This window comes from Oncorhynchus masou, chromosome 29 (assembly GCF_036934945.1).
Source record: "Oncorhynchus masou masou isolate Uvic2021 chromosome 29, UVic_Omas_1.1, whole genome shotgun sequence".
In the NCBI taxonomy this organism is placed as follows: Eukaryota; Metazoa; Chordata; class Actinopteri; order Salmoniformes; family Salmonidae; genus Oncorhynchus; species Oncorhynchus masou.
The window spans coordinates 82629151-82650035 of NC_088240.1; the positions used below are offsets into that span (position 1 = coordinate 82629151).

Below are 20885 nucleotides of genomic sequence, written 5' to 3' on the forward strand. Positions count from 1 at the left end.
TATAATGCTGTTTTCTTACGGATTACACTGGAGCATCTCAGTTGCCCAGTCACATACATTATTCTCAACATCAGAAGAACGACAGATGCAAACCATGAGATGGCCTTCAGGGGTAAAGTGGCCGACACGAGGGTAAGAGGACTGTTTAATCGGATTTTTCACTCAGAAAAAATCGAATTATGTGCCAACCGGGCAGCCGTGGGTCAGATATGGACGCTGTTATAATAAAATACGAAATCATCAGGTGTCGTTGTTGGCGACTATGAAACATAAGCTATCAGCCTATCATTTATATTCAGCGACTGATATTTCATTTATCGTGAATGGCAAATGCAACAGATAATGATCACTCAGTCTGTGCAAATGAAGGTATTCTGTCCTCTGCTGCTCCCCCGCAGTGCGCGTCCCCTGCAGAGTCCGTTGGAGTTCTGCCATGGAAGCTTTTACACCTGCTGAATGATCCACGGTTCAGTTGACAGTGATGTCACGGCTTTGCTATAGTGTCTTGGCGACTGATTTGAGTATAGCCTAGGTCTATGATTTGTGATATATTATTATTGGGATGAATGACTCTGACTATCTTTCAATCTCTTTCTCTCGATCTCTCTCCCCCAGACAGTGCTTGTGCACCTGCTGCTGTGCCTCGTCATATTCTACTCTCTCTACTACATGATTGGGAGTGTGTGTTTCGGCGCGTTCAGGTGCGACACTTTTCTTTTCCTCTCTCTGCGTTCACGTGTGGTCATTGGGTAAGTGACCTTGCTTGAACGGTGAGCTGTCCTCACGTGGCTTCTATAAACATGGTGCCAGGTGACAGAAGTGAGGAGGAGGGATTCGTGGAATACACAGTAACTATTGGTCTGTTTTCATTGATTGGAATGACAGTCAGTTTCAACCACCCTGGTTCCCTCCAAGCTCCTCCTTTTGAATATCATGTTTGTTTGTTTTATCTGCTGCTCTTCTGTTGGCATTCAGGTTGGATCACTATGATGGACTTATTCCCTTTGACTTTAAGACTGAACCAACCAATTTGGAGTCCAACTCCAAATACCTGGGTGAGTGAAGATGTGTATGGTAGTGTGTGTGCGCGTGCATGTCCTCTACATATGGTTAAGGTCTTATATTGTTGTTCCAGTGAACCTGCTGTCCATGGAGTTGACCTATTTCTGCAGTGGTCTGCTGTTTGCAGCCGTGGTGAGGAGATGGGTCTGGGACTACGCTCTCACAGTCACACTACTGCACGTACTGCTCACCAGCCTGGGTGAGACACACACACATACACACAGAAATGCATACACATGTCTGAACTCACTCACTCACTCACACACACACACACACACACTGGCTTAACTCAGAATAATCCCTTGCTGGCAGAGCAGAGTGCTCAGGGCCAGCTTTGATGACATCATGACAGGACGGGAAGTGGGGTTAGAGTTGAGAAGCAGCTGGGCCCAAAACAAGGCACATATATTGACCCTATCCCATGGTCTTCTTTAATTCCCCTTCCTCATGTGTAAGGATTGGATGGGTCTAGCTCTAAAGCAATACGATGTACACTCCCCATCCTTAGTTCTGTGTGGCATATTGCCTGTTTTTAATGTGTGTTTAATGTGTGTTTCAGTGATGTTGGAGTTTCCCTTGGTATGGCAGTGGTGGCTGGCCCTTGGTAAGACCTGTACCTCACCCACACGTTCTGTTTTATTGTGTGAAACCTTCGGCGGAGTTATAGACAAGAAATTGGTTGTCTCTTCTTTATTCATGGTTTTGTGTGTGTGTGGTTGTATGTTTTGTTTGAAGGCAGCGGGTTGTTGCTGATGATCTGTAACGGTCAGCTGATAGCTTACTTCACCTGCCAGAGTGACCAGAGTTACCCCACCTTCAACAGCTACTGAGTACACACACACACACACACGTTACCCCACCTTCAACAGCTACTGAGTACACACACACACACTGACTAGAGTTACCCTATCTTCAACAGCTACTGAGTACACACACACACACACACTGACTAGTTACCCCACCTTCAACAGCTACTGAGTACATACACACACACTGACTAGAGTTACCCTACCTTCAACAGCTACTGAGTACACACACACACACTGACTAGAGTTACCCCACCTTCAACAGCTACTGAGTACACACACACACACACACACACACACACACACACACGTTACCCCACCTTCAACAGCTACTGAGTACACACACACACACACTGACTAGTTACCCCACCTTCAACAGCTACTGAGTACACACACACACACTGACTAGAGTTACCCTATCTTCAACAGCTACTGAGTACACACACACACACACACACACACACACACACACACACACACTGACTAGTTACCCCACCTTCAACAGCTACTGAGTACATACACACACACTGACTAGAGTTACCCTACCTTCAACAGCTACTGAGTACACACACACACACACTGACTAGAGTTACCCCACCTTCAACAGCTACTGAGTACACACACACACACACACTGACTAGAGTTACCCCACCTTCAACAGCTACTGAGTACACACACACACACACACTGACTAGAGTTACCCCACCTTCAACAGCTACTGAGTACACACACACACTGACTAGAGTTACCCCACCTTCAACAGCTACTGAGTACACACACACACACTGACTAGAGTTACCCCATCTTCAACAGCTACTGAGTACACACACACACTGACTAGAGTTACCCCACCTTCAACAGCTACTGAGTACACACACACACACTGACTAGAGTTACCCTACCTTCAACAGCTACTGAGTACACACACACACTGACTAGAGTTACCCTACCTTCAACAGCTACTGAGTACACACACACACTGACTAGAGTTACCCTACCTTCAACAGCTACTGAGTACACACACACTGACTAGAGTTACCCTACCTTCAACAGCTACTGAGTACACACACACTGACTAGAGTTACCCTACCTTCAACAGCTACTGAGTACACACACACTGACTAGAGTTACCCTACCTTCAACAGCTACTGAGTACACACACACACACACACTGACTAGAGTTACCCTACCTTCAACAGCTACTGAGTACACACACACACACACTGACTAGAGTTACCCTACCTTCAACAGCTACTGAGTACACACACACTGACTAGAGTTACCCTACCTTCAACAGCTACTGAGTACACACACACTGACTAGAGTTACCCTACCTTCAACAGCTACTGAGTACACACACACACTGACTAGAGTTACCCTACCTTCAACAGCTACTGAGTACACACACACTGACTAGAGTTACCCCACCTTCAACAGCTACTGAGTACACACACACTGACTAGAGTTACCCCACCTTCAACAGCTACTGAGTACACACACACTGACTAGAGTTACCCCACCTTCAACAGCTACTGAGTACACACACACACACTGACTAGAGTTACCCCACCTTCAACAGCTACTGAGTACACACACACACACTGACTAGAGTTACCCCACCTTCAACAGCTACTGAGTACACACACACACACACACACTGACTAGAGTTACCCTACCTTCAACAGCTACTGAGTACACACACACTGACTAGAGTTACCCTACCTTCAACAGCTACTGAGTACACACACACACTGACTAGAGTTACCCCACCTTCAACAGCTACTGAGTACACACACACTGACTAGAGTTACCCCACCTTCAACAGCTACTGAGTACACACACACACACTGACTAGAGTTACCCTACCTTCAACAGCTACTGAGTACACACACACTGACTAGAGTTACCCCACCTTCAACAGCTACTGAGTACACACACACTGACTAGTTACCCCACCTTCAACAGCTACTGAGTACACACACACACTGACTAGAGTTACCCCACCTTCAACAGCTACTGAGTACACACACACACACTGACTAGAGTTACCCCACCTTCAACAGCTACTGAGTACACACACACTGACTAGAGTTACCCCACTTTCAACAGCTACTGAGTACACACACACACACTGACTAGAGTTACCCTACCTTCAACAGCTACTGAGTACACACACACTGACTAGAGTTACCCTATCTTCAACAGCTACTGAGTACACACACACTGACTAGTTACCCCACCTTCAACAGCTACTGAGTACACACACACTGACTAGAGTTCTTTGCAGTCAGTCCGGTGGAAATGGAGGGAAACCAAATGTTCCTGTTGACTTGGTTACCTGTTTGATTGTTGCACTTTGTTTCTGTTGGACCGGCTTCCCAGACACCAATTGAGCCAAGTGATTCTCCAATGAGCAACATTTTGAGTCCAGGAAACAGCTCTTATATGACATATTTGTAGTATGTAATATCTGTGGTATGTAATTGAATGTTAATCTTATTTCAGACGTTGTTAATCATGTAATTTATCATCTTAGAAGTATTAAACTAGCTGTAACCTCACATCTGGGCTGGCTCTACACACACACTTCTTATCACATCCTGGTTTAAGCCGTACCTCAACCTTTACCATAACCCTAGCACCTCAACCACAACCCTTACCCTAATCCTACTTTTCTCTTTGACCCGTAATGTGATGAAGCTAGGCTCCATCTGGTTCTCCCTTTGACCCAAGGTGCAGGAGGCTGACTCCAGGTAGCTCCGGTTCAATTTAACCACTGGTTCTAACCCGGCCTGAGCCTCCGTTCTCTGTGAGATATAAACAATCTGATAAATGCATTTTAATTTATTCAAAACACAAATATTAGAATGATATCAGGGCTCTGTGACTCCAACCTCAGCCGGAAACATATAGGAGAACCCTGGGAAGGCTCCATTGGCCACGTCTCCCAACATGTCACTCAAACCAAGGGAGGCGGGGGCTGGAAGAAGAGTGAACTCTGGGTCAAAATACCTCACATCACACAGACCAGACTGAAAGAGAGAGGGAGGGAACGCGTGACCAGACACACATTCAGGTAGTCACAGATCCAAACTGACCCATAGCCCATATAAAAACACACACACACACACACACACACACCAGGTTGGGAATGAATGGGGGAGGGACTTTCCTGGCTAGCAGGTCATCCCAGTTGATGGACAGGAAGGTGTAGCCCTGCAGCTGTCAACAAACAAAGTGAGACAGCACGTCAATGTGTGTATGGGTGCGAGTGTGTATGTGGTCTTGCAGGCATGTGTCAGCACTCTGCCAGGTGGGGTAATGGGGGGTGCTTACAAGGTCATATTCCCCCCCAAGGCGTTTGGTACAGTCTCTCTCCAGCAGGTTCTGTAGCAGAGTCCGGGCAGACTGGGACACACTTCTATGGAGCTGGAAGGGGACGTGAAGGATGTTCTCAAACATCTCGGCCTTACTGCGACTGTAGAACGGGGGCTGAGGAACAGAGAGAGAGAAAATAAGAAATAGGGAGCAAGATAAGTGTGCAGTGGATAGAATATGCTAGTTGAAAAGTAGCTGAAAGAGAAGAGAAACACTCACCAGTCCATGAAGCATCTCATAAAGTGCACTCCCCAGCCCCCACCAGGTGTGGCCTAACAGCACCTCTGGCGCCAGATACTCAGGGGTTCCACAGAAGGTTTCCATAGTCCCACCCACAGACATGCCCTCTTTACACAGCACGAAATCCATCACAACCACATGACGTCCACTGTCCAATAGGATGTTCTCTGGCTTCAGGTCTCTAAGGGGGGGGTGCAGAGGGTTAAATCACTGTGGAAAATGCGCTCTCTCATTGTGTGTGTGTGTGTGTGTGTGTGTGTGTGTGTGCACCTGTAGACTATGTTGAGGGAGTGGAGGTAGCCCAGGGCTGAGGCCATCTCTGCAGAGTAGAATGTGGCTCTGGGCTCCCTCCCTCTGGAGATGAGATGGTAGAACAACTTCCCTCCATTGATGTAGTCCAGTTCAAAGAAGAGAGTGTGAGAGGTCTGGAAGGAGAAGTGGAGCCCCACCAGGAATGGATGCTGCAGTCCCTTCAGCAACACACTCCTCTCTACCATCACATGTCTCTGCTGGAAGGAGAGAGAGTATATATATATATATATATATAATGGAATGGAAATAGAATGGATGCCACCTGTCCAACAAGTCAGTTCATCAAATTTCTGCCCTGCTAGAGCTGCCCCGGTCAACTGTAAGGGCTGTTATTGTGAAGTGGAAATGTCTAGGAGCAACAATGACTCAGACGTGAAGTGGTAGGCCACACAAGCTCACAGAACGGGACCACCGAGTGCTGAAGCGCTTAGCACATAAAAATCATCCGTCCTCGGTTGCAACACTCATTACCGATTTCCAAACTGCCTCTGGAAGCAACATCAGCACAAGAACTGTTCGTCAAGAGCTTCATGAAATGGGTTTCCATGGCCGAGCAGCCTCACAAACATAAGATCACCATGCCCAATGCAAAGCATCGGCTGGAGTGGTGTAAAGCTCGCCAGCATTGGATTCTGGAGCCTTGGGAACACATTCTCTGGAGTGATGAATCATGCTTCACCATCTGGCAGTGCAATGAACAAATCTGGGTTTGGCAGATGCCAGGAGAACACTACCTGCTCCAATGCATAGTGCCAACTGTAAAGTTTGGTGGAGGAGGCATAATGTTGTGGGGCTGTTTTTCATGGTTCGGGCTAGGCCCCTTAGTTCTAGCAAAGGGAAATCTTAACACTACAGCATACAATGACATTCTAGACGATTCTGTGCTTCCAACTTTGTGGCAACAGTTTGAGGAAAGCCCTATTCCTGTTTCAGCATGACAATGCCTCCATGCAAGGTCCATACAGAAGTGGTTTGTCGAGATCGGTGTGGAAGAACTTGACTGGCCTGCACAGAGCCCCGACCTCAACCCTATTGAACACTTTTGGGATGAATTAGAACGCTGACTGCGAGCCAGGTCTAATTACCCAACATCAGTGCCCGACCTCACTAATGCTCTTGTGCCTGAATGGAAGAAAGTCCCAGCAGAAATTTTCCAACATCTAGTAGAACGTCTTCCCAGAAGAGTGGAGGCTGTTATAGCAGCAAATGCAGGACCAACTCCATATTAATGTCCATGATTTTGGAATGAGATCTTCGAGGAGCAGGTGGCCACATACTTTTAGTCATGTAGTGTACCTGTTATTGACAATTCTTTATAACCCCATAATAACGCATTATAGCAGTTGGTGAGAAAATGTGATAGGCCACCGAGCATTCAAACATGAGAATATGAAAACAGTTGTAACTACATGTTCTTTAACTCTGGTGGCTGCGGTTTGAAGATTTCAGCACCACTGACAGCGCGCGCTCGGCAGGCAGGCTATTTACAACAATCACACACGCGCTCCTGTCAAAAGACCTCTCTGACGTAGGCCTAATTGAGTCAAAGGCACCTCTGTAGGCAACATTATTGTGTGGGCATTGGGCTCAAGTCACTCATCCACGAAATCCTGACAGGGGCTCCCGCGCACCCCGGGTGTACTGTCGAATCAACGCTCCTATCAATGGAAAACCTTCTAAAACTTTGTAAGAGCTATGCATGGACAGACAATGCTACTGCTTTGTGGAATGTGTGTGTGTGACCAGTCACATGCTCCCCACGGTAAGCACGGGGAGTTGGCTCAGGTCTAAACCCTACCTCCGCCAATCTCCCCGTGTGCCGCCTCCAAAAAGAAATTGCGGGGGCTGCCTCTCGTGCTTCAGTCATTGAGCTAACTCTTCGTATAGCCGCCGTTCCGCTCTCGCTGCCTCCATCTGCTCCCTTGGACGGCGATACTCCCCGGCCCATGTCCAGGGTCCTTCCCCCTCCAGGATTTCCTCCCATGTCCAGTCCTCCTGGCCACGCTGCTTGGTCCTTCTTTGGTGGGGTGTTCGGTACGCTCGTCGTCGGTGGAAAGAAGAGTGGACCAAAGCGCAGCGTGGAAAGTGTTCATGATATTTATTTACAAGAAACACTCAAACAAAAAAAATAACAAATCCGAAAACGAACAGTTCCGTTTTCAGGCACAGACACTAAACAGAAAATAACACCCCCACAAAACCTAAACGGAAAATCACAATTTATATATGATCCCCAATCAGAGACAACGATAGACAGCTGCCTCTGATTGGGAACCACACTCGGCAAAACAATATTTTTTTTTTTTAGAAAACATAGATTTTCCCACCCGAGTCACACCCTGCCCAAACCAAACATAGAGAATAAATGTGGATCTCTAAGGTCAGGGCGTGACCGTCAGACTATGCTGTTTTCCAAACTATCCCAGGAAGATACAAAGGTCAAGGTCAGACTTCATCTGCTTTGGTCCAGATACAGGTACACTCTGTTCAGAGTCACTACAGACTGTAGGCTATATAGACCTGTCTGAGGAGGAATGACTACTGTCGATTTACCACACTCAACATTGACCTGATCTATGACCTCTGACATTTAACCTTCCTCTCATTGGCCATTTTGAAAACACATGCTTGCATTATAATGGACCTACACTATATATTTATATACTATATATTTATATAAATTAGAATGGACCTACATTATATATTGTCAAATAACTCCCCCTTTTCTGGCCTGCAAATTGATTTTGACAAACAAATCAGTCCCCCCAAAAAATCTGTGCAGCCCTCGAACCAAAACGTTTGCCCACCCTTGTCCGAGGTGGGCCAGAGTGTCAGTGGATTTTTGCTCCTCCCTTGTACTTGATTGATCAATTAACGCCATTGATTAGGTAGGATCCCCCCTCACCTGGTTGTCTACACAAATTAATTCGCCACGAATTGAAAAAAAATAACGAACACCCGCTTCAGCAGTACCTCGTCTTCCCTGTAGATGGCAGCAGGACCCCAGAGAGGTTCTATGGGAGTAAATTACAGGCTGTTTGACATTGGATTACAACATATTCTGTTAGGACACAGACCGGTACACTGATAGTAATGTGATTGTCTCGATCGGATAAGAAAATCACATTTTAATTGGGGATGTAATTAGACAGGTTTCATTCTCTTCATCTGCCCTGGAATGGAACAACTGGAGATATCTGACTTTAAGGATGAGTACAGATGAACGAGGAGAAGAGACAATGAGATGGAGTCATTTGACGATTGAGATATAGGAGAGGAGACAAGGAGATGACGCTGCTTTAAGAGAGGGTGCGAGCCCCTGAATGGACCATGGATGAACCTCCTCACGATGGGACATGTGGAAGCTATGCTGAGACACCATTCATTTTCTCATTTGAATAAGTAACATAGACTACTTCAAGGAAGGGTGGAAAGAATGATTCGTTCCCAAAGTAGTCCCAATGAACAAAACCGGAGGGACTCCACACTTTTGCGGACCAGCCAAGAACCTAGACCGAGTTTCACTTTCACATCTCTGGAAGTGGAGCTTTTTTTCAAAGTATATTCCATCCCTTGTTCTGGTGAATCAGAGTGTCACTCTACAGTTCTGTAGGGCTGCGTGAACAGATGACAATGATATATTATTCCTCTGATGAAAGAATATGATATGCTGTAGGCTTCAGCGGGGGTGGTTGAGGACCAGAACACGCATCCATCAAGGCGGGAGCGCGCATTGTGAAGAGGCGGGGCAGCGGGAATATCTCTTTCCGGATATTTACCTCCACCTGCCCGCGCGACGCGCCCAGTTCCAAGGTTTTTAACAGCGGTAGTATCAACGGACATGACAAAGTTCCCAAATCCAGGACTACTGAGGTATTTTAACTGATCTTCTCGAGCTAGATTGTCTGTGTTCTCATAACAATCCTCCAGGATCAACTTGATATCTGAAGTGAAGTAACGTTAAAGTTGCTGAATGGCATGTTGAGCGTAGCAGCAGAAGAACCTATAACATTAGGCTACGTTTATGTTGGTCGTTCATAGAGCCTACTTAGTTTAAAGTTCACGTCGAGGCTGTATGTTTCAAATAACGTCCAATATACTATATGGTAGGTTCTTATTCTCCGTGTTAATCATTGCGATACACTAGTTTAATCGATAACCGAGATGACGTTGCTCATCTGAAAACAAGTTCGCCAATGCAACCAGGTGCAAATCTCAGGCCTAGCTGACACATTTTAAATAGGCAATGTTGTATACCAATACTGCCCACTCAACAGTCTAGACTTGGCTAAAAACTCTGTCCTAAAATAGTTTAGGCAGCTCAGTTTAACTGGTGTGAATGTCATTATCATCATGGAAAATCAGGCGTGAGAGAGTGCTCTACTCACTGTAATGTATTCAAAGTATTCAGAGTGAGTCCAAACATTAACGTGTGTGTGTGTGTGTGAGAGAGAGGCCTACAAAAAGACCTGTCCCACTCCCCTCAGCCTACATTAACAAGCGCACACACACACACACACACACACACACACACACACACACACACACACACACACACACACACACACACACACACACACACACACACAGAGCTGTTATTAAAAGCATGGGTTAGTGGGTTGATGCCCAGCAGAACTGGTGTGTAAACAACACCAGCTTGTGTGTGTGCATGTAGATCTGAGATCAGTTCCTAGGCCTGTGGATGGACCAGCTTGTCTCTGACAATATTTAACATTCTTATCATTCAGCAGTCTGCACAGGGCGGAGGAGAGAACAGGGGAAAAAGGACATGTTCAGACTCTGGACAGATAATAATATATTACCAACATACACACTGCATTACTCATTGTAGCATAATACTGCTTCAGACACACACATTACTCATTGTAGCATAATACTGCTTCAGACACACACATTACTCATTGTAGCATGATACTGCTTCAGACACACACATTACTCATTGTAGCATAATTCTGCTTCAGACACACACATTACTCACTGTAGCATGATACTGCTTCAGACACACACATTACTCACTGTAGCATGATACTGCTTCAGACACACACATTACTCACTGTGTGTGTGTGTGAAGTAGAAAAGGAGCTGTTCACTGCAGATGATGAGCAGATATCATCACAGTTTCCAGAGTCTGGAGGTGTTTCATTAAGATGTGTGTGTGTGTGTTATCTCTCCCCAGGTTGTGGAGAGATGGACTGAGGGTTGTGTCAGTGTGTGTGAGTGACGCGTAATTCAGAGTGCAAAGACACAGAGACGTGACAGTCCCACGTCCCATTGTGACATAGCTACGCAGCTCTGAGACCAGTCTGCGGGGGGGACACACAGCCATAACGGGTACCTCCCCAACATTCGCAACCAACGCAGCTCTGAGACCAGTCTGCAGGGGGGAACACACAGCCATAACGGGTACCTCCCCAACATTCGCAACCAACGCAGCTCTGAGACCAGTCTGCAGGGGGGACACACAGCCATAACGGGTACCTCCCCAACATTCGCAACCAACGCAGCTCTGAGACCAGTCTGCAGGGGGAACACACAGCCATAACGGGTACCTCCCCAACATTCGCAACCAACGCAGCTCTGAGACCAGTCTGCAGGGGGGAACACACAGCCATAACGGGTACCTCCCCAACATTCCCAACCAACGCAGCTCTGAGACCAGTCTGCAGGGGGGAACACACAACCATAACGGGTACCTCCCCAACATTCCCAACCAACGCAGCTCTGAGACCAGTCTGCAGGGGGAACACACAGCCATAACGGGTACCTCCCCAACATTCCCAACCAACGCAGCTCTGAGACCAGTCTGCAGGGGGGAACACACAGCCATAACGGGTACCTGCCCAACATTCCCAAACAACGCAGCTCTGAGACCAGTCTGCAGGGGGGAACACACAGCCGTAACGGGTACCTCCCCAACATTCCCAACCAACGCAGCTCTGAGACCAGTCTGCAGGGGGGAACACACAGCCGTAACGGGTACCTCCCCAACATTCCCAACCAACGCGGCTACACATACGCGTCCCTCTATTGATTTGAATGTGTTGACAGTTGGAGAAATAGCTTGAGCCGCATTGAGAATTAGAAAAGTATGAAAGCCAATGGTCCAATATTCTAGAATACTGCTGTGCGGGGACATTTTGGACTCTGATAGACGTATGTGTATGTGTGTGTGTGTGTGTGTAAGAGGTTGAGTAACCTGCGGTAACAGACATGCCCAAACCTGATCTACTGTGTTTGGTTCAACTACTGGACAACACTATCCAGACCTTTACAGTCAACGTGAGTACACACAGTCCTGAGTAGAGTGGAAATGATAGACCGGGAGACTCAGATCTCAGCTTCCCATTGATCTCAATACACAACCTTGACCTGGAGATCACACTCACTAGAAAGGCTTTACCAAACCACACTGTACTGCAATATCACACACACACACACACACTGACTGACTCCCGGTATAAGGTGTGTTTTGCGTCTCTCAGAAGCAGGATGCAGGTGAGGTTTTACTGGAGCAGGTGTGTAACCAGCTGGGTCTGCTGGAGAGACACTTCTTCAGTCTGCAGCTACGAGACTCCAACACCACCATCGTCACTCAAACACACTCTCCTGTGAGTAGCTACACTAACACAGCTCAAACACACTCTCCTGTGAGTAGCTACACTAACACAGCTCAAACACACTCTCCTGTGAGTAGCTACACTAACACAGCTCAAACACACTCTCCTGTGAGTAGCTACACTAACACAGCTCAAACACACTCTCCTGTGAGTAGCTACATTAACACAGCTCCAACACACTCTCCTGTGAGTAGCTACACTAACACAGCTAAAACACACTCTCCTGTGAGTAGCTACACTAACACAGCTCAAACACACTCTCCTGTGAGTAGCTACACTAACACAGCTCAAACACACTCTCCTGTGAGTAGCTACACTAACACAGCTCAAACACACTCTCCTGTGAGTAGCTACTCTAACACAGCTCAAACACACTCTCCTGTGAGTAGCTACACTAACACAGCTCAAACACACTCTCCTGTGAGTAGCTACTCTAACACAGCTCAAACACACTCTCCTGTGAGTAGCTACACTAACACTTAGTAAATCCTCTAAAACGCACACAACATATGGTGAATGTAGCATCATGTCTTTGATTAACATAGTTTGTCTTGCAGAGGTGGCTGGAGGCCAACAAACCACTGAAGAAGCAGCTGAAAGGTAAGAGCCCAGTGACGCCCAACTGTTTAGCCTGAGCCCAGTGACGCCCAACTGTTTAGCCTGAGCCCAGTGACGCCCTACTGTTTAGCCTGAGCCCAGTGACGCCCAACTGTTTAGCCCAGTGACGCCCTACTGTTTAGCCTGAGCCCAGTGACGCCCTACTGTTTAGCCTGAGCCCAGTGACGCCCTACTGTTTAGCCTGAGCCCAGTGACGCCCTACTGTTTAGCCTGAGCCCAGTGACGCCCTACTGTTTAGCCTGAGCCCAGTGACGCCCTACTGTTTAGCCTGAGCCCAGTGACGCCCTACTGTTTAGCCTGAGCCCAGTGACGCCCTACTGTTTAGCCTGAGCCCAGTGACGCCCTACTGTTTAGCCTGAGCCCAGTGACGCCCTACTGTTTAGCCTGAGCCCAGTGACGCCCTACTGTTTAGCCTGAGCCCAGTGACGCCCTGCTGTTTAGCCCAGTGACGCCCTGCTGTTTAGCCCAGTGACGCCCTACTGTTTAGCCTGAGCCCAGTGACGCCCTACTGTTTAGCCTGAGCCCAGTGACGCCCTACTGTTTAGCCTGAGCCCAGTGACGCCCTACTGTTTAGCCCAGTGACGCCCAACTGTTTAGCCCAGTGACGCCCAACTGTTTAGCCCAGTGACGCCCTGCTGTTTAGCCCAGTGACGCCCTGCTGTTTAGCCCAGTGACGCCCAACTGTTTAGCCCAGTGACGCCCTGCTGTTTAGCCCAGTGACGCCCTACTGTTTAGCCTGACCCTGTGACGCCCTACTGTTTAGCCTGAGCCCAGTGACGCCCAACTGTTTAGCCTGAGCCCAGTGACGCCCTACTGTTTAGCCTGAGCCCAGTGACGCCCTACTGTTTAGCCCAGTGACGCCCTACTGTTTAGCCTGAGCCCAGTGACGCCCTACTGTTTAGCCTGAGCCCAGTGACGCCCTACTGTTTAGCCTGAGCCCAGTGACGCCCTACTGTTTAGCCTGAGCCCAGTGACGCCCTACTGTTTAGCCTGAGCCCAGTGACGCCCTACTGTTTAGCCTGAGCCCAGTGACGCCCTACTGTTTAGCCTGAGCCCAGTGACGCCCTGCTGTTTAGCCCAGTGACGCCCTGCTGTTTAGCCCAGTGACGCCCTGCTGTTTAGCCCAGTGACGCCCTGCTGTTTAGCCCAGTGACGCCCTGCTGTTTAGCCCAGTGACGCCCTGCTGTTTAGCCCAGTGACGCCCTGCTGTTTAGCCCAGTGACGCCCTGCTGTTTAGCCCAGTGACGCCCAACTGTTTAGCCCAGTGACGCCCTGCTGTTTAGCCCAGTGACGCCCTACTGTTTAGCCTGACCCTGTGACGCCCTACTGTTTAGCCTGAGCCCAGTGACGCCCAACTGTTTAGCCTGAGCCCAGTGACGCCCTACTGTTTAGCCTGAGCCCAGTGACGCCCTACTGTTTAGCCCAGTGACGCCCTACTGTTTAGCCTGAGCCCAGTGACGCCCTACTGTTTAGCCTGAGCCCAGTGACGCCCTACTGTTTAGCCTGAGCCCAGTGACGCCCTACTGTTTAGCCTGAGCCCAGTGACGCCCTACTGTTTAGCCTGAGCCCAGTGACGCCCTACTGTTTAGCCTGAGCCCAGTGACGCCCTACTGTTTAGCCTGAGCCCAGTGACGCCCTGCTGTTTAGCCCAGTGACGCCCTGCTGTTTAGCCCAGTGACGCCCTGCTGTTTAGCCCAGTGACGCCCTGCTGTTTAGCCCAGTGACGCCCTGCTGTTTAGCCTGAGCCCAGTGACGCCCTGCTGTTTAGCCTGAGCCCAGTGACGCCCTACTGTTTAGCCTGAGCCCAGTGACGCCCTACTGTTTAGTCCAGTGTGCATTTTGATAAATGATAAATATAAGATTGGATTCTGTGGAAGGGGTGAGGGGATTGTGGGGGTCAAAAGGTCAGGGGTGATGGATTATTAAGGTCAGAGGTCATTGGGCTGTGTCTAACAGCGTCTCTGTCCTACAGGAGTTGTCTCTCCATTCTACCTGACCCTCCGAGTCCGATTCTTCATCTCAGATCCCAACTCTCTACAGCATGACCAGACCAGGTATGGACATGAGAGATCATGGCCTCGTGATGAGTTAGTCCTGCCTGACACTTCAAATTCACTGGAACCTTTGGCCCAATAGGGAATTTCCTCTTGGTCTAATGGTCAAGAGGTTGGGTTCTCCTATGGGAGACCTGGGTTCAGAGCCCCTGTGTGTGTGTGTACCTGTAGACTATGTTGAGAGAGTGTGTGTGTCTTTAGCTTGTACTGTACATGTGTGATTCAGATCATAAGTCTCTACTGTCCTGTGTGTCTTCAGACATATGTACTTCCTCCAGATCAGGAGTGACATCAGAGAGGGCAGGTCAGACACTACGAGCTCCCACCTACACATGCATTCCCTCTTACTCCACCTAGTGGTGTAAACAATGTGACGTTACATTGAGAAAGTGTGTGTGTCCTGCAGGTTGAAGTGTCCTCTGAGTGCAGCTGTAGTACTGGCCTCCTATGCTGTGCAGTGTAAGTTACACTCTTCTTTGGACTTTTTAGTGTGTTGTCTGTCTGGGGGTTTAACAATCTGTTTCACCCCTTCTCTTGCTCTCTCTCACCCCTTCTCTCTCTCTTTCTCTCTCTGTGTTGTAGCTGAGCTAGGTGACTACTCCCCAGACCTTCTCCCTGGTTACCTGTCCAAAAGCCACTTCCTCCCGGAGCAGGATGATGACTTCCTGTCTAGAGTGGAGGCTCTGTACCCAGGGCACAGGTACACACCCACACCAGGCATGTGTACAGCACCCCCCTGGCCTACTAGAGGACATGGTGGAGCTGTTAGCATAATGCTGATACCAACCTATCCTACTCATGGGCTGTTTCAGGGGGCTGAAGCAGAGTGAGGCAGAGCTGTGTTTTCTCAACACAGCAAGAACTCTGGAGATGTATGGAGTGGAGCTCCACACTGCCATGGTAAGTACCTCCATATGTCTCCCTCTGACTCACCCTCGTCTTCCCTCTTCTCCCTCATGTTTCCGTCTCTTTCTTTCTCTCAGGACTCTGACAGTTCCCCTCTATTGGTGGGATTGGCCTCAGGGGGCGTGGCTATCTTCTGTAACATGATTTGCTCCAGTTTCTTCCCCTGGTGAGCACCTGGACTTCTGATCAGACACACACACACACCACACGCAAATACACACCCTGAGTGTGTATTGTCTCCTGCAGGGTGAACATCATCAAGATATCCTTCAAGAGGAAACGCTTCCTTATGCAGCTCAGACGCAAACATGTGAGTCCTGATTGGCTCAAAATTGCGCCCGGCTCTCCTATTTGCTGACCTTAGTGTTGTCTTCATAACCTGTGTGTGTGTTCCAGGGGGAGACGCAGGACTGTGTGGTGAGCCTGGTCCTGCCATGCCCCAGGGCCTGTAAGAACCTGTGGAGGTCATGTGTGGACCATCACTGCTTCTTCTACACCAACCTGGCAACCTGTAGCCCACACCACACCAACCTGGCAACCCAGATACACAACAAGCTGCTCCCACAACACTGGGCCTTGGGCAGCACCAAAACAGACAGGCAAGCACACACACACACACACACATATCATACACACTATCTTTCTATCTTTCTTTTACTCATCTGCACACACACACTCTCGTCTCCTCTGCAGTGGTCCAGTGTGTAAGAAAGTGATGGGTGGGATGGAGTGGAACCCAGCTCTGAGGGGATCCACCTCATCAGAACACATGGAGACCAAGAGCCTACCGTCCCGATCCCCCCCGCTCACACCCAACTGGTACTACCGACACCACAGCCTCACACACTGCTACAGCAGGAGATACCATGTAAGGGGTAGCTGTGACTAGGGGTAACTTCATCGTACCTTCTCTCTCTCTCTGTTAGGCGGAGTCCTCGTGTGCGTCATGGCGCCCGTAAACCCCGCCCCTCCTCAGTGGAGCTGAACAATGACCTGCGAGATATGTCGGAGGGGGAGGATGTCTTTTACACCTACAGGGTCTCCCTCAGCAGCAGCAGGGGCAGCCAGGAGGGCACGCCTACACACAGGTCAGACACACACACAAACACACAATTTCATACCGTGTGTGTACCAGTGTAAAGTACATTCTCATGTTGGAGTCAGTTCTGAACACAGTATCTATCTCAGTGTTTCTGGCACTCACAGCCAAGGAGGTGGATGGTCGCAGGTTGATGACATCAGCACAGGAGACGAAGACATTAAGGCCACCTCTCACTACCGGGACAAGGTCAGTTACCCAGACAGACAAGGGAGTGATCCAGTATTTGTGATAAAGTATGTCATGTGTGTGCGCCAGACTCAGTAAACTCTGTGTGTGTTGCAGCGTGCTCTTGGTGATGGCGACCTGCTATTGGTGCGTCTCGCTCCTGATCACGATGGAAAGTTTGGTTTCAATGTCAAAGTGAGTCTCCCCTTCAATTTATCACACACCTACTCTCTTACATGCGGTACCATTCCTGTATCCCTGACTGTTCCTCTTCTCAGGGTGGTGTGGACCAGAAGATGTCCCTGGCCATATCCCAGGTCAACCCTGACTCCCCTGTAAGTGACATGTGTTCTGGTTTGCCTGTGTAGATAATGAATTTGTTAACAGTACTTTAGATTAATCCAATGTGATTTGACTTGTTGATGAATTGATTGTAGGCGGGGCGGGTTGTGCCAAGGTTGTTGGAAGGTGACCAGGTCGTGCTGATCAACGGTCGCGACATCTCTGAACACACGCATGACCAGGTGGTCATGTTTATAAGAGCCAGCAGAGAGTCCCACTCCAGAGAACTGGCTCTGCTTATACGACGCAAAGGTAACACACACTAGAGAGAGCAAGAGAACGGGCCTGCTAATCAGACACTGATGCAGGTAACACACTGTGTGTGTGTTTAGGTCCAGGGCGTGTGGCCCCCCTGCTGCAGTTTCCCTCTGCCCTGTCTCTGACTGGCCAATCACACAGTGATCCACTGCTTCTGCCTGGCCAATCAGAACAAGGCCAGACACTTGAAGAGTCCATGAAACAACTGGAGAGGGGAATCCAGACAGGCACTCTCACCTTCCACTTCGAGGTGTGTTTTAGTTAGACAACGACACTATGAAAGGGACTTGCTTCTGTGTTAAATGTAACAGATGCACTTTGGGAATAACTTGTCAATAAGACCTGCTGTTGACAATCCAGACAGAAGAGCATGGTGAGTGATGGTGGTGATGTGTGTGTTGTAGAACCTGTACATGAGGAAGCCTGGCCTGTCAGTAGCCTGCGCTCGTCTCCCCGAGAACACAGACAAGAACAGATACAAGGACGTGCTGCCCTGTGAGTACACACACCATCTCACACACTGTGTGTCCTAGTAGGAGTGACTCGACATGCCAGTGTACCCATCTTCCCTAATGTCCTGAATCTGTGGAGCTGGAGGACAGGACACTGGTGCTTTGTTTGTTGAGCTGGTACGGTGGTTTGGGTGGGTCTGGAGGGCCCTGGTTCTGACTCCATCTCTAATTCTTTGTTCTGTCAGATGACGTCTCCAGAGTGGTACTTCAGGACCAAGAGGACTACATCAATGCAAGCCACATCACGGTCAGTACACACTGTGTTTGGTGTTGTCCTTTTTGGTTTGTGTATAGTGATGCTGTATTTGTGTGTGTGTCTCAGGTGATGCCCCCAGGGTCTGGTGTGTGTCTGCGCTACATTGCAGCTCAAGGGCCGCTGCCTCAGACCTGCACTCACTTCTGGCAGAGTGTGTGGGAGCAACACACACACACCATCATCATGCTCACCACACTCACCGAGAGAGGACGGGTATGCACACGGGCGCTCTCTCTTTCAAAGAGTGAAACACATTTAGTGAATGAGAATGGGTACAGCACACACAGGTTCACCAAGGTCCCAGGCTCATTGTGAGTCGCTGTCTGCATCTTTGCCTGCCTGTTGCTTGGTAACCTGAAGCTCTCACTGATTGATTGTCTTGCTGATATTCCACAAATGCTCTGGTTTTTCTCACACACACACATTCATGCAGACAGTCAGTTTCCACTCATCTCCTGATGTAATATAAGTACTGGCCCTGAGAATGTCCTGAGATGTTTGGTAGAACAGTGAGTGAAGCACTGACTCAGAAATATGAAACACAGCTCAGTAAAATAATATTTCTCAGAGCTTAAAGATTAGACTCTATAGTAAATCAATATTAATGAATATCAAAATCAATCATGTGTGTGTGTTTCAGACAAAGTGCCACCAGTACTGGCCACACCCTCCTGAAGTGAGGGATTATGGGTACCTGAGGGTCAGCTGCCACTCTGAGGAATGCAACCTGGCCTACGTCACACGCCAATTTACCCTCACACACACACAGGTAACACACAAACAAGACCTGCCTCACACAAGACCTGCCTCACATAACAGGAGGTGTGCCATATATGTGTGTGTGTGCGCCATATGTGAGTTCTCCACAGGAATCATTGACCAAACTATCCCCATCCAGCTCCATGTGTTTCTGCTTCCATTGGCATTGATTATTTACCTTTACAACACAGAGGTTAATATAGAACATGTTCTCCTTTACAATAATAGCCTGCCAAAGAGTACACACACACACACACACACACACACACTACACTGCTGTGCAGACCCATTGGTTCCTCTGGCTGTCAGTTAATCCCTGCATGGACCACAGGCTGGACAACACACTCCTCCATCTCTCCCTCTCCTCATCTCTCCCTTCTCCATCTAACTCTACTCTCCTCCATCTCTCCCTCATCACAGTAACTAACGAGTTACCATACCCTACACGCTACACGTTTCTCTCTCCTTGTATCTCATCCATCTCTCCCATTACAATCATCACATATCCAAGTTCATTTAATTTATGAAAATATATTTGATGAGAAACAGAAGGGGAAAAAAGTGTGTGTTCTCTCAACTGTTTTCCATCTGTTTTTCCTATACGTGTGTGTGTCTCCAGCTGGGAGAGGAGCGTTCTGTGACCCACCTGCAGTATGTAGCATGGCCAGACCATGGTGTACCTGATGACCCCTCAGACTTCCTGCTGTTCATCACCTCTGTTAGAGAGAGGAGGACAGGAGACACACCACTTATGGTGCACTGCAGGTACACACACACACACACACACACACACACACACACACTAGGGTTACAAGATTTTTAACACCTCATGTTTGTTGTTGATATAATTGCAGCGCAGGGATTGGGCGTACAGGTGTTCTCATTACCATGGAGACGGCATTGTCGCTGTTGGAGAATGGTCAACCTGTGTTCCCTCTGGACATCATCAGGACGCTCCGAGACCAGAGGGCCATGATGATCCAGACCACGGTACACACACGCCTATACGTCTAACCATTCGCTACTCGCCTCCCAAGATCAGCATTGAAACCCTAATGACTATGTCTGCAACTTCCTTTGGTATGTTTGTATGTGACTGGACTGTTTTTATGTTTGTGTTCAAGTGTCAGTTCCGGTTTATGTGTGAGGCCATCCTGCGTGTCTACAGAGAGAGAAGAGAGTATTCTGCAGCACCACCCTCAGCACTGCTAATGGACCATTAACAGGAGGATGGGGGGGCAGCTAGCCACAGCACTAGGCTAACAGGAGGATGGGGGGGGCAGCTAGCCACAGCACTAGGCTAACAGGAGGATGGGGGGGGGCAGCTAGCCACAGCACTAGGCTAACAGGAGGATGGGGGGGGGGACAGCTAGCCACAGCACTAGGCTAACAGGAGGATGGGGGGGGGGCGCTAGCCACAGCACTAGGCTAACAGGAGGATGGGGGGGGGCAGCTAGCCACAGCACTAGGCTAACAG

General features: G+C 48.7%; 3 protein-coding genes across 5 annotated transcripts; 2 read left to right on the forward strand and 1 right to left on the reverse strand.

The window, feature by feature from the left end:
- The first annotated feature begins 52 nt into the window (after positions 1–52).
- Positions 53–2504, forward strand: LOC135520773 (putative transmembrane protein 244). The gene is made up of 6 exons (XM_064946552.1): positions 53–132; positions 616–701; positions 976–1055; positions 1136–1261; positions 1622–1666; positions 1798–2504. The coding sequence occupies exons 1-6, from the start codon at positions 100–102 to the stop codon at positions 1890–1892; spliced, it is 465 nt and encodes a 154-aa protein (XP_064802624.1). The 5' UTR covers positions 53–99; the 3' UTR covers positions 1893–2504.
- Positions 2505–4683: 2179 nt separating this feature from the next.
- Positions 4684–17006, reverse strand: LOC135520776 (serine/threonine-protein kinase Sgk1-like). 2 transcript variants are annotated; one of them, XM_064946556.1, is made up of 5 exons: positions 16921–17006; positions 5757–5995; positions 5466–5667; positions 5205–5360; positions 4684–5090 (listed from the first exon to the last, which is right to left on the reverse strand). In XM_064946556.1, the coding sequence occupies exons 1-5, from the start codon at positions 16960–16962 to the stop codon at positions 4941–4943; spliced, it is 789 nt and encodes a 262-aa protein (XP_064802628.1). In that variant the 5' UTR covers positions 16963–17006; the 3' UTR covers positions 4684–4940. The 2 variants fall into 2 exon arrangements, with proteins under 2 accessions (XP_064802628.1, XP_064802629.1); XM_064946557.1 differs by having other exon boundaries at positions 4999–5360.
- LOC135520775 (tyrosine-protein phosphatase non-receptor type 3-like) lies at positions 8848–20679 on the forward strand. 2 transcript variants are annotated; one of them, XM_064946555.1, is made up of 26 exons: positions 8848–9671; positions 10996–12098; positions 12302–12427; positions 12994–13036; positions 15027–15108; positions 15368–15412; positions 15515–15567; positions 15691–15808; positions 15921–16008; positions 16092–16180; positions 16261–16324; positions 16411–16613; positions 16708–16833; positions 16941–17102; positions 17221–17302; positions 17399–17476; positions 17560–17616; positions 17719–17875; positions 17956–18131; positions 18286–18376; positions 18579–18640; positions 18716–18862; positions 19290–19418; positions 20028–20173; positions 20263–20398; positions 20533–20679. In XM_064946555.1, exons 2-26 carry the CDS (start codon positions 12030–12032, stop codon positions 20629–20631), a joined length of 2628 nt encoding a protein of 875 aa, XP_064802627.1. In that variant the 5' UTR covers positions 8848–9671; positions 10996–12029; the 3' UTR covers positions 20632–20679. The 2 variants fall into 2 exon arrangements, with proteins under 2 accessions (XP_064802627.1, XP_064802626.1); XM_064946554.1 differs by having other exon boundaries at positions 8850–9671; positions 17203–17302.
- The last annotated feature ends 206 nt before the right edge of the window (positions 20680–20885 follow it).

Excerpts from the sequence above, each read along its gene's own strand:
- LOC135520773 (XM_064946552.1), top strand. The coding sequence starts at position 100 with ATGGCCTTCAGGGGTAAAGTGGCCGACACGAGG. Across the intron at positions 133-615 it reads GTAAAGTGGCCGACACGAGG|ACAGTGCTTGTGCACCTGCT; the intron begins GTAAGAGGACTG and ends TCTCTCCCCCAG. Across the intron at positions 702-975 it reads GTGTGTTTCGGCGCGTTCAG|GTTGGATCACTATGATGGAC; the intron begins GTGCGACACTTT and ends GTTGGCATTCAG.
- LOC135520775 (XM_064946554.1), top strand. The coding sequence starts at position 12,030 with ATGCCCAAACCTGATCTACTGTGTTTGGTTCAACTACTGGACAACACT. Across the intron at positions 17,617-17,718 it reads AGGTCAACCCTGACTCCCCT|GCGGGGCGGGTTGTGCCAAG; the intron begins GTAAGTGACATG and ends AATTGATTGTAG. Across the intron at positions 17,876-17,955 it reads TCTGCTTATACGACGCAAAG|GTCCAGGGCGTGTGGCCCCC; the intron begins GTAACACACACT and ends GTGTGTGTTTAG.
- LOC135520776 (XM_064946556.1), bottom strand. The coding sequence starts at position 16,962 with ATGACGCACACGAGGACTCCGCCTAACAGAGAGAGAGAGAAG. Across the intron at positions 5,996-16,920 it reads CTAACAGAGAGAGAGAGAAG|CAGAGACATGTGATGGTAGA; the intron begins GTACGATGAAGT and ends CTCTCCTTCCAG. Across the intron at positions 5,361-5,465 it reads ATGAGATGCTTCATGGACTG|CCCCCGTTCTACAGTCGCAG; the intron begins GTGAGTGTTTCT and ends TCTGTTCCTCAG.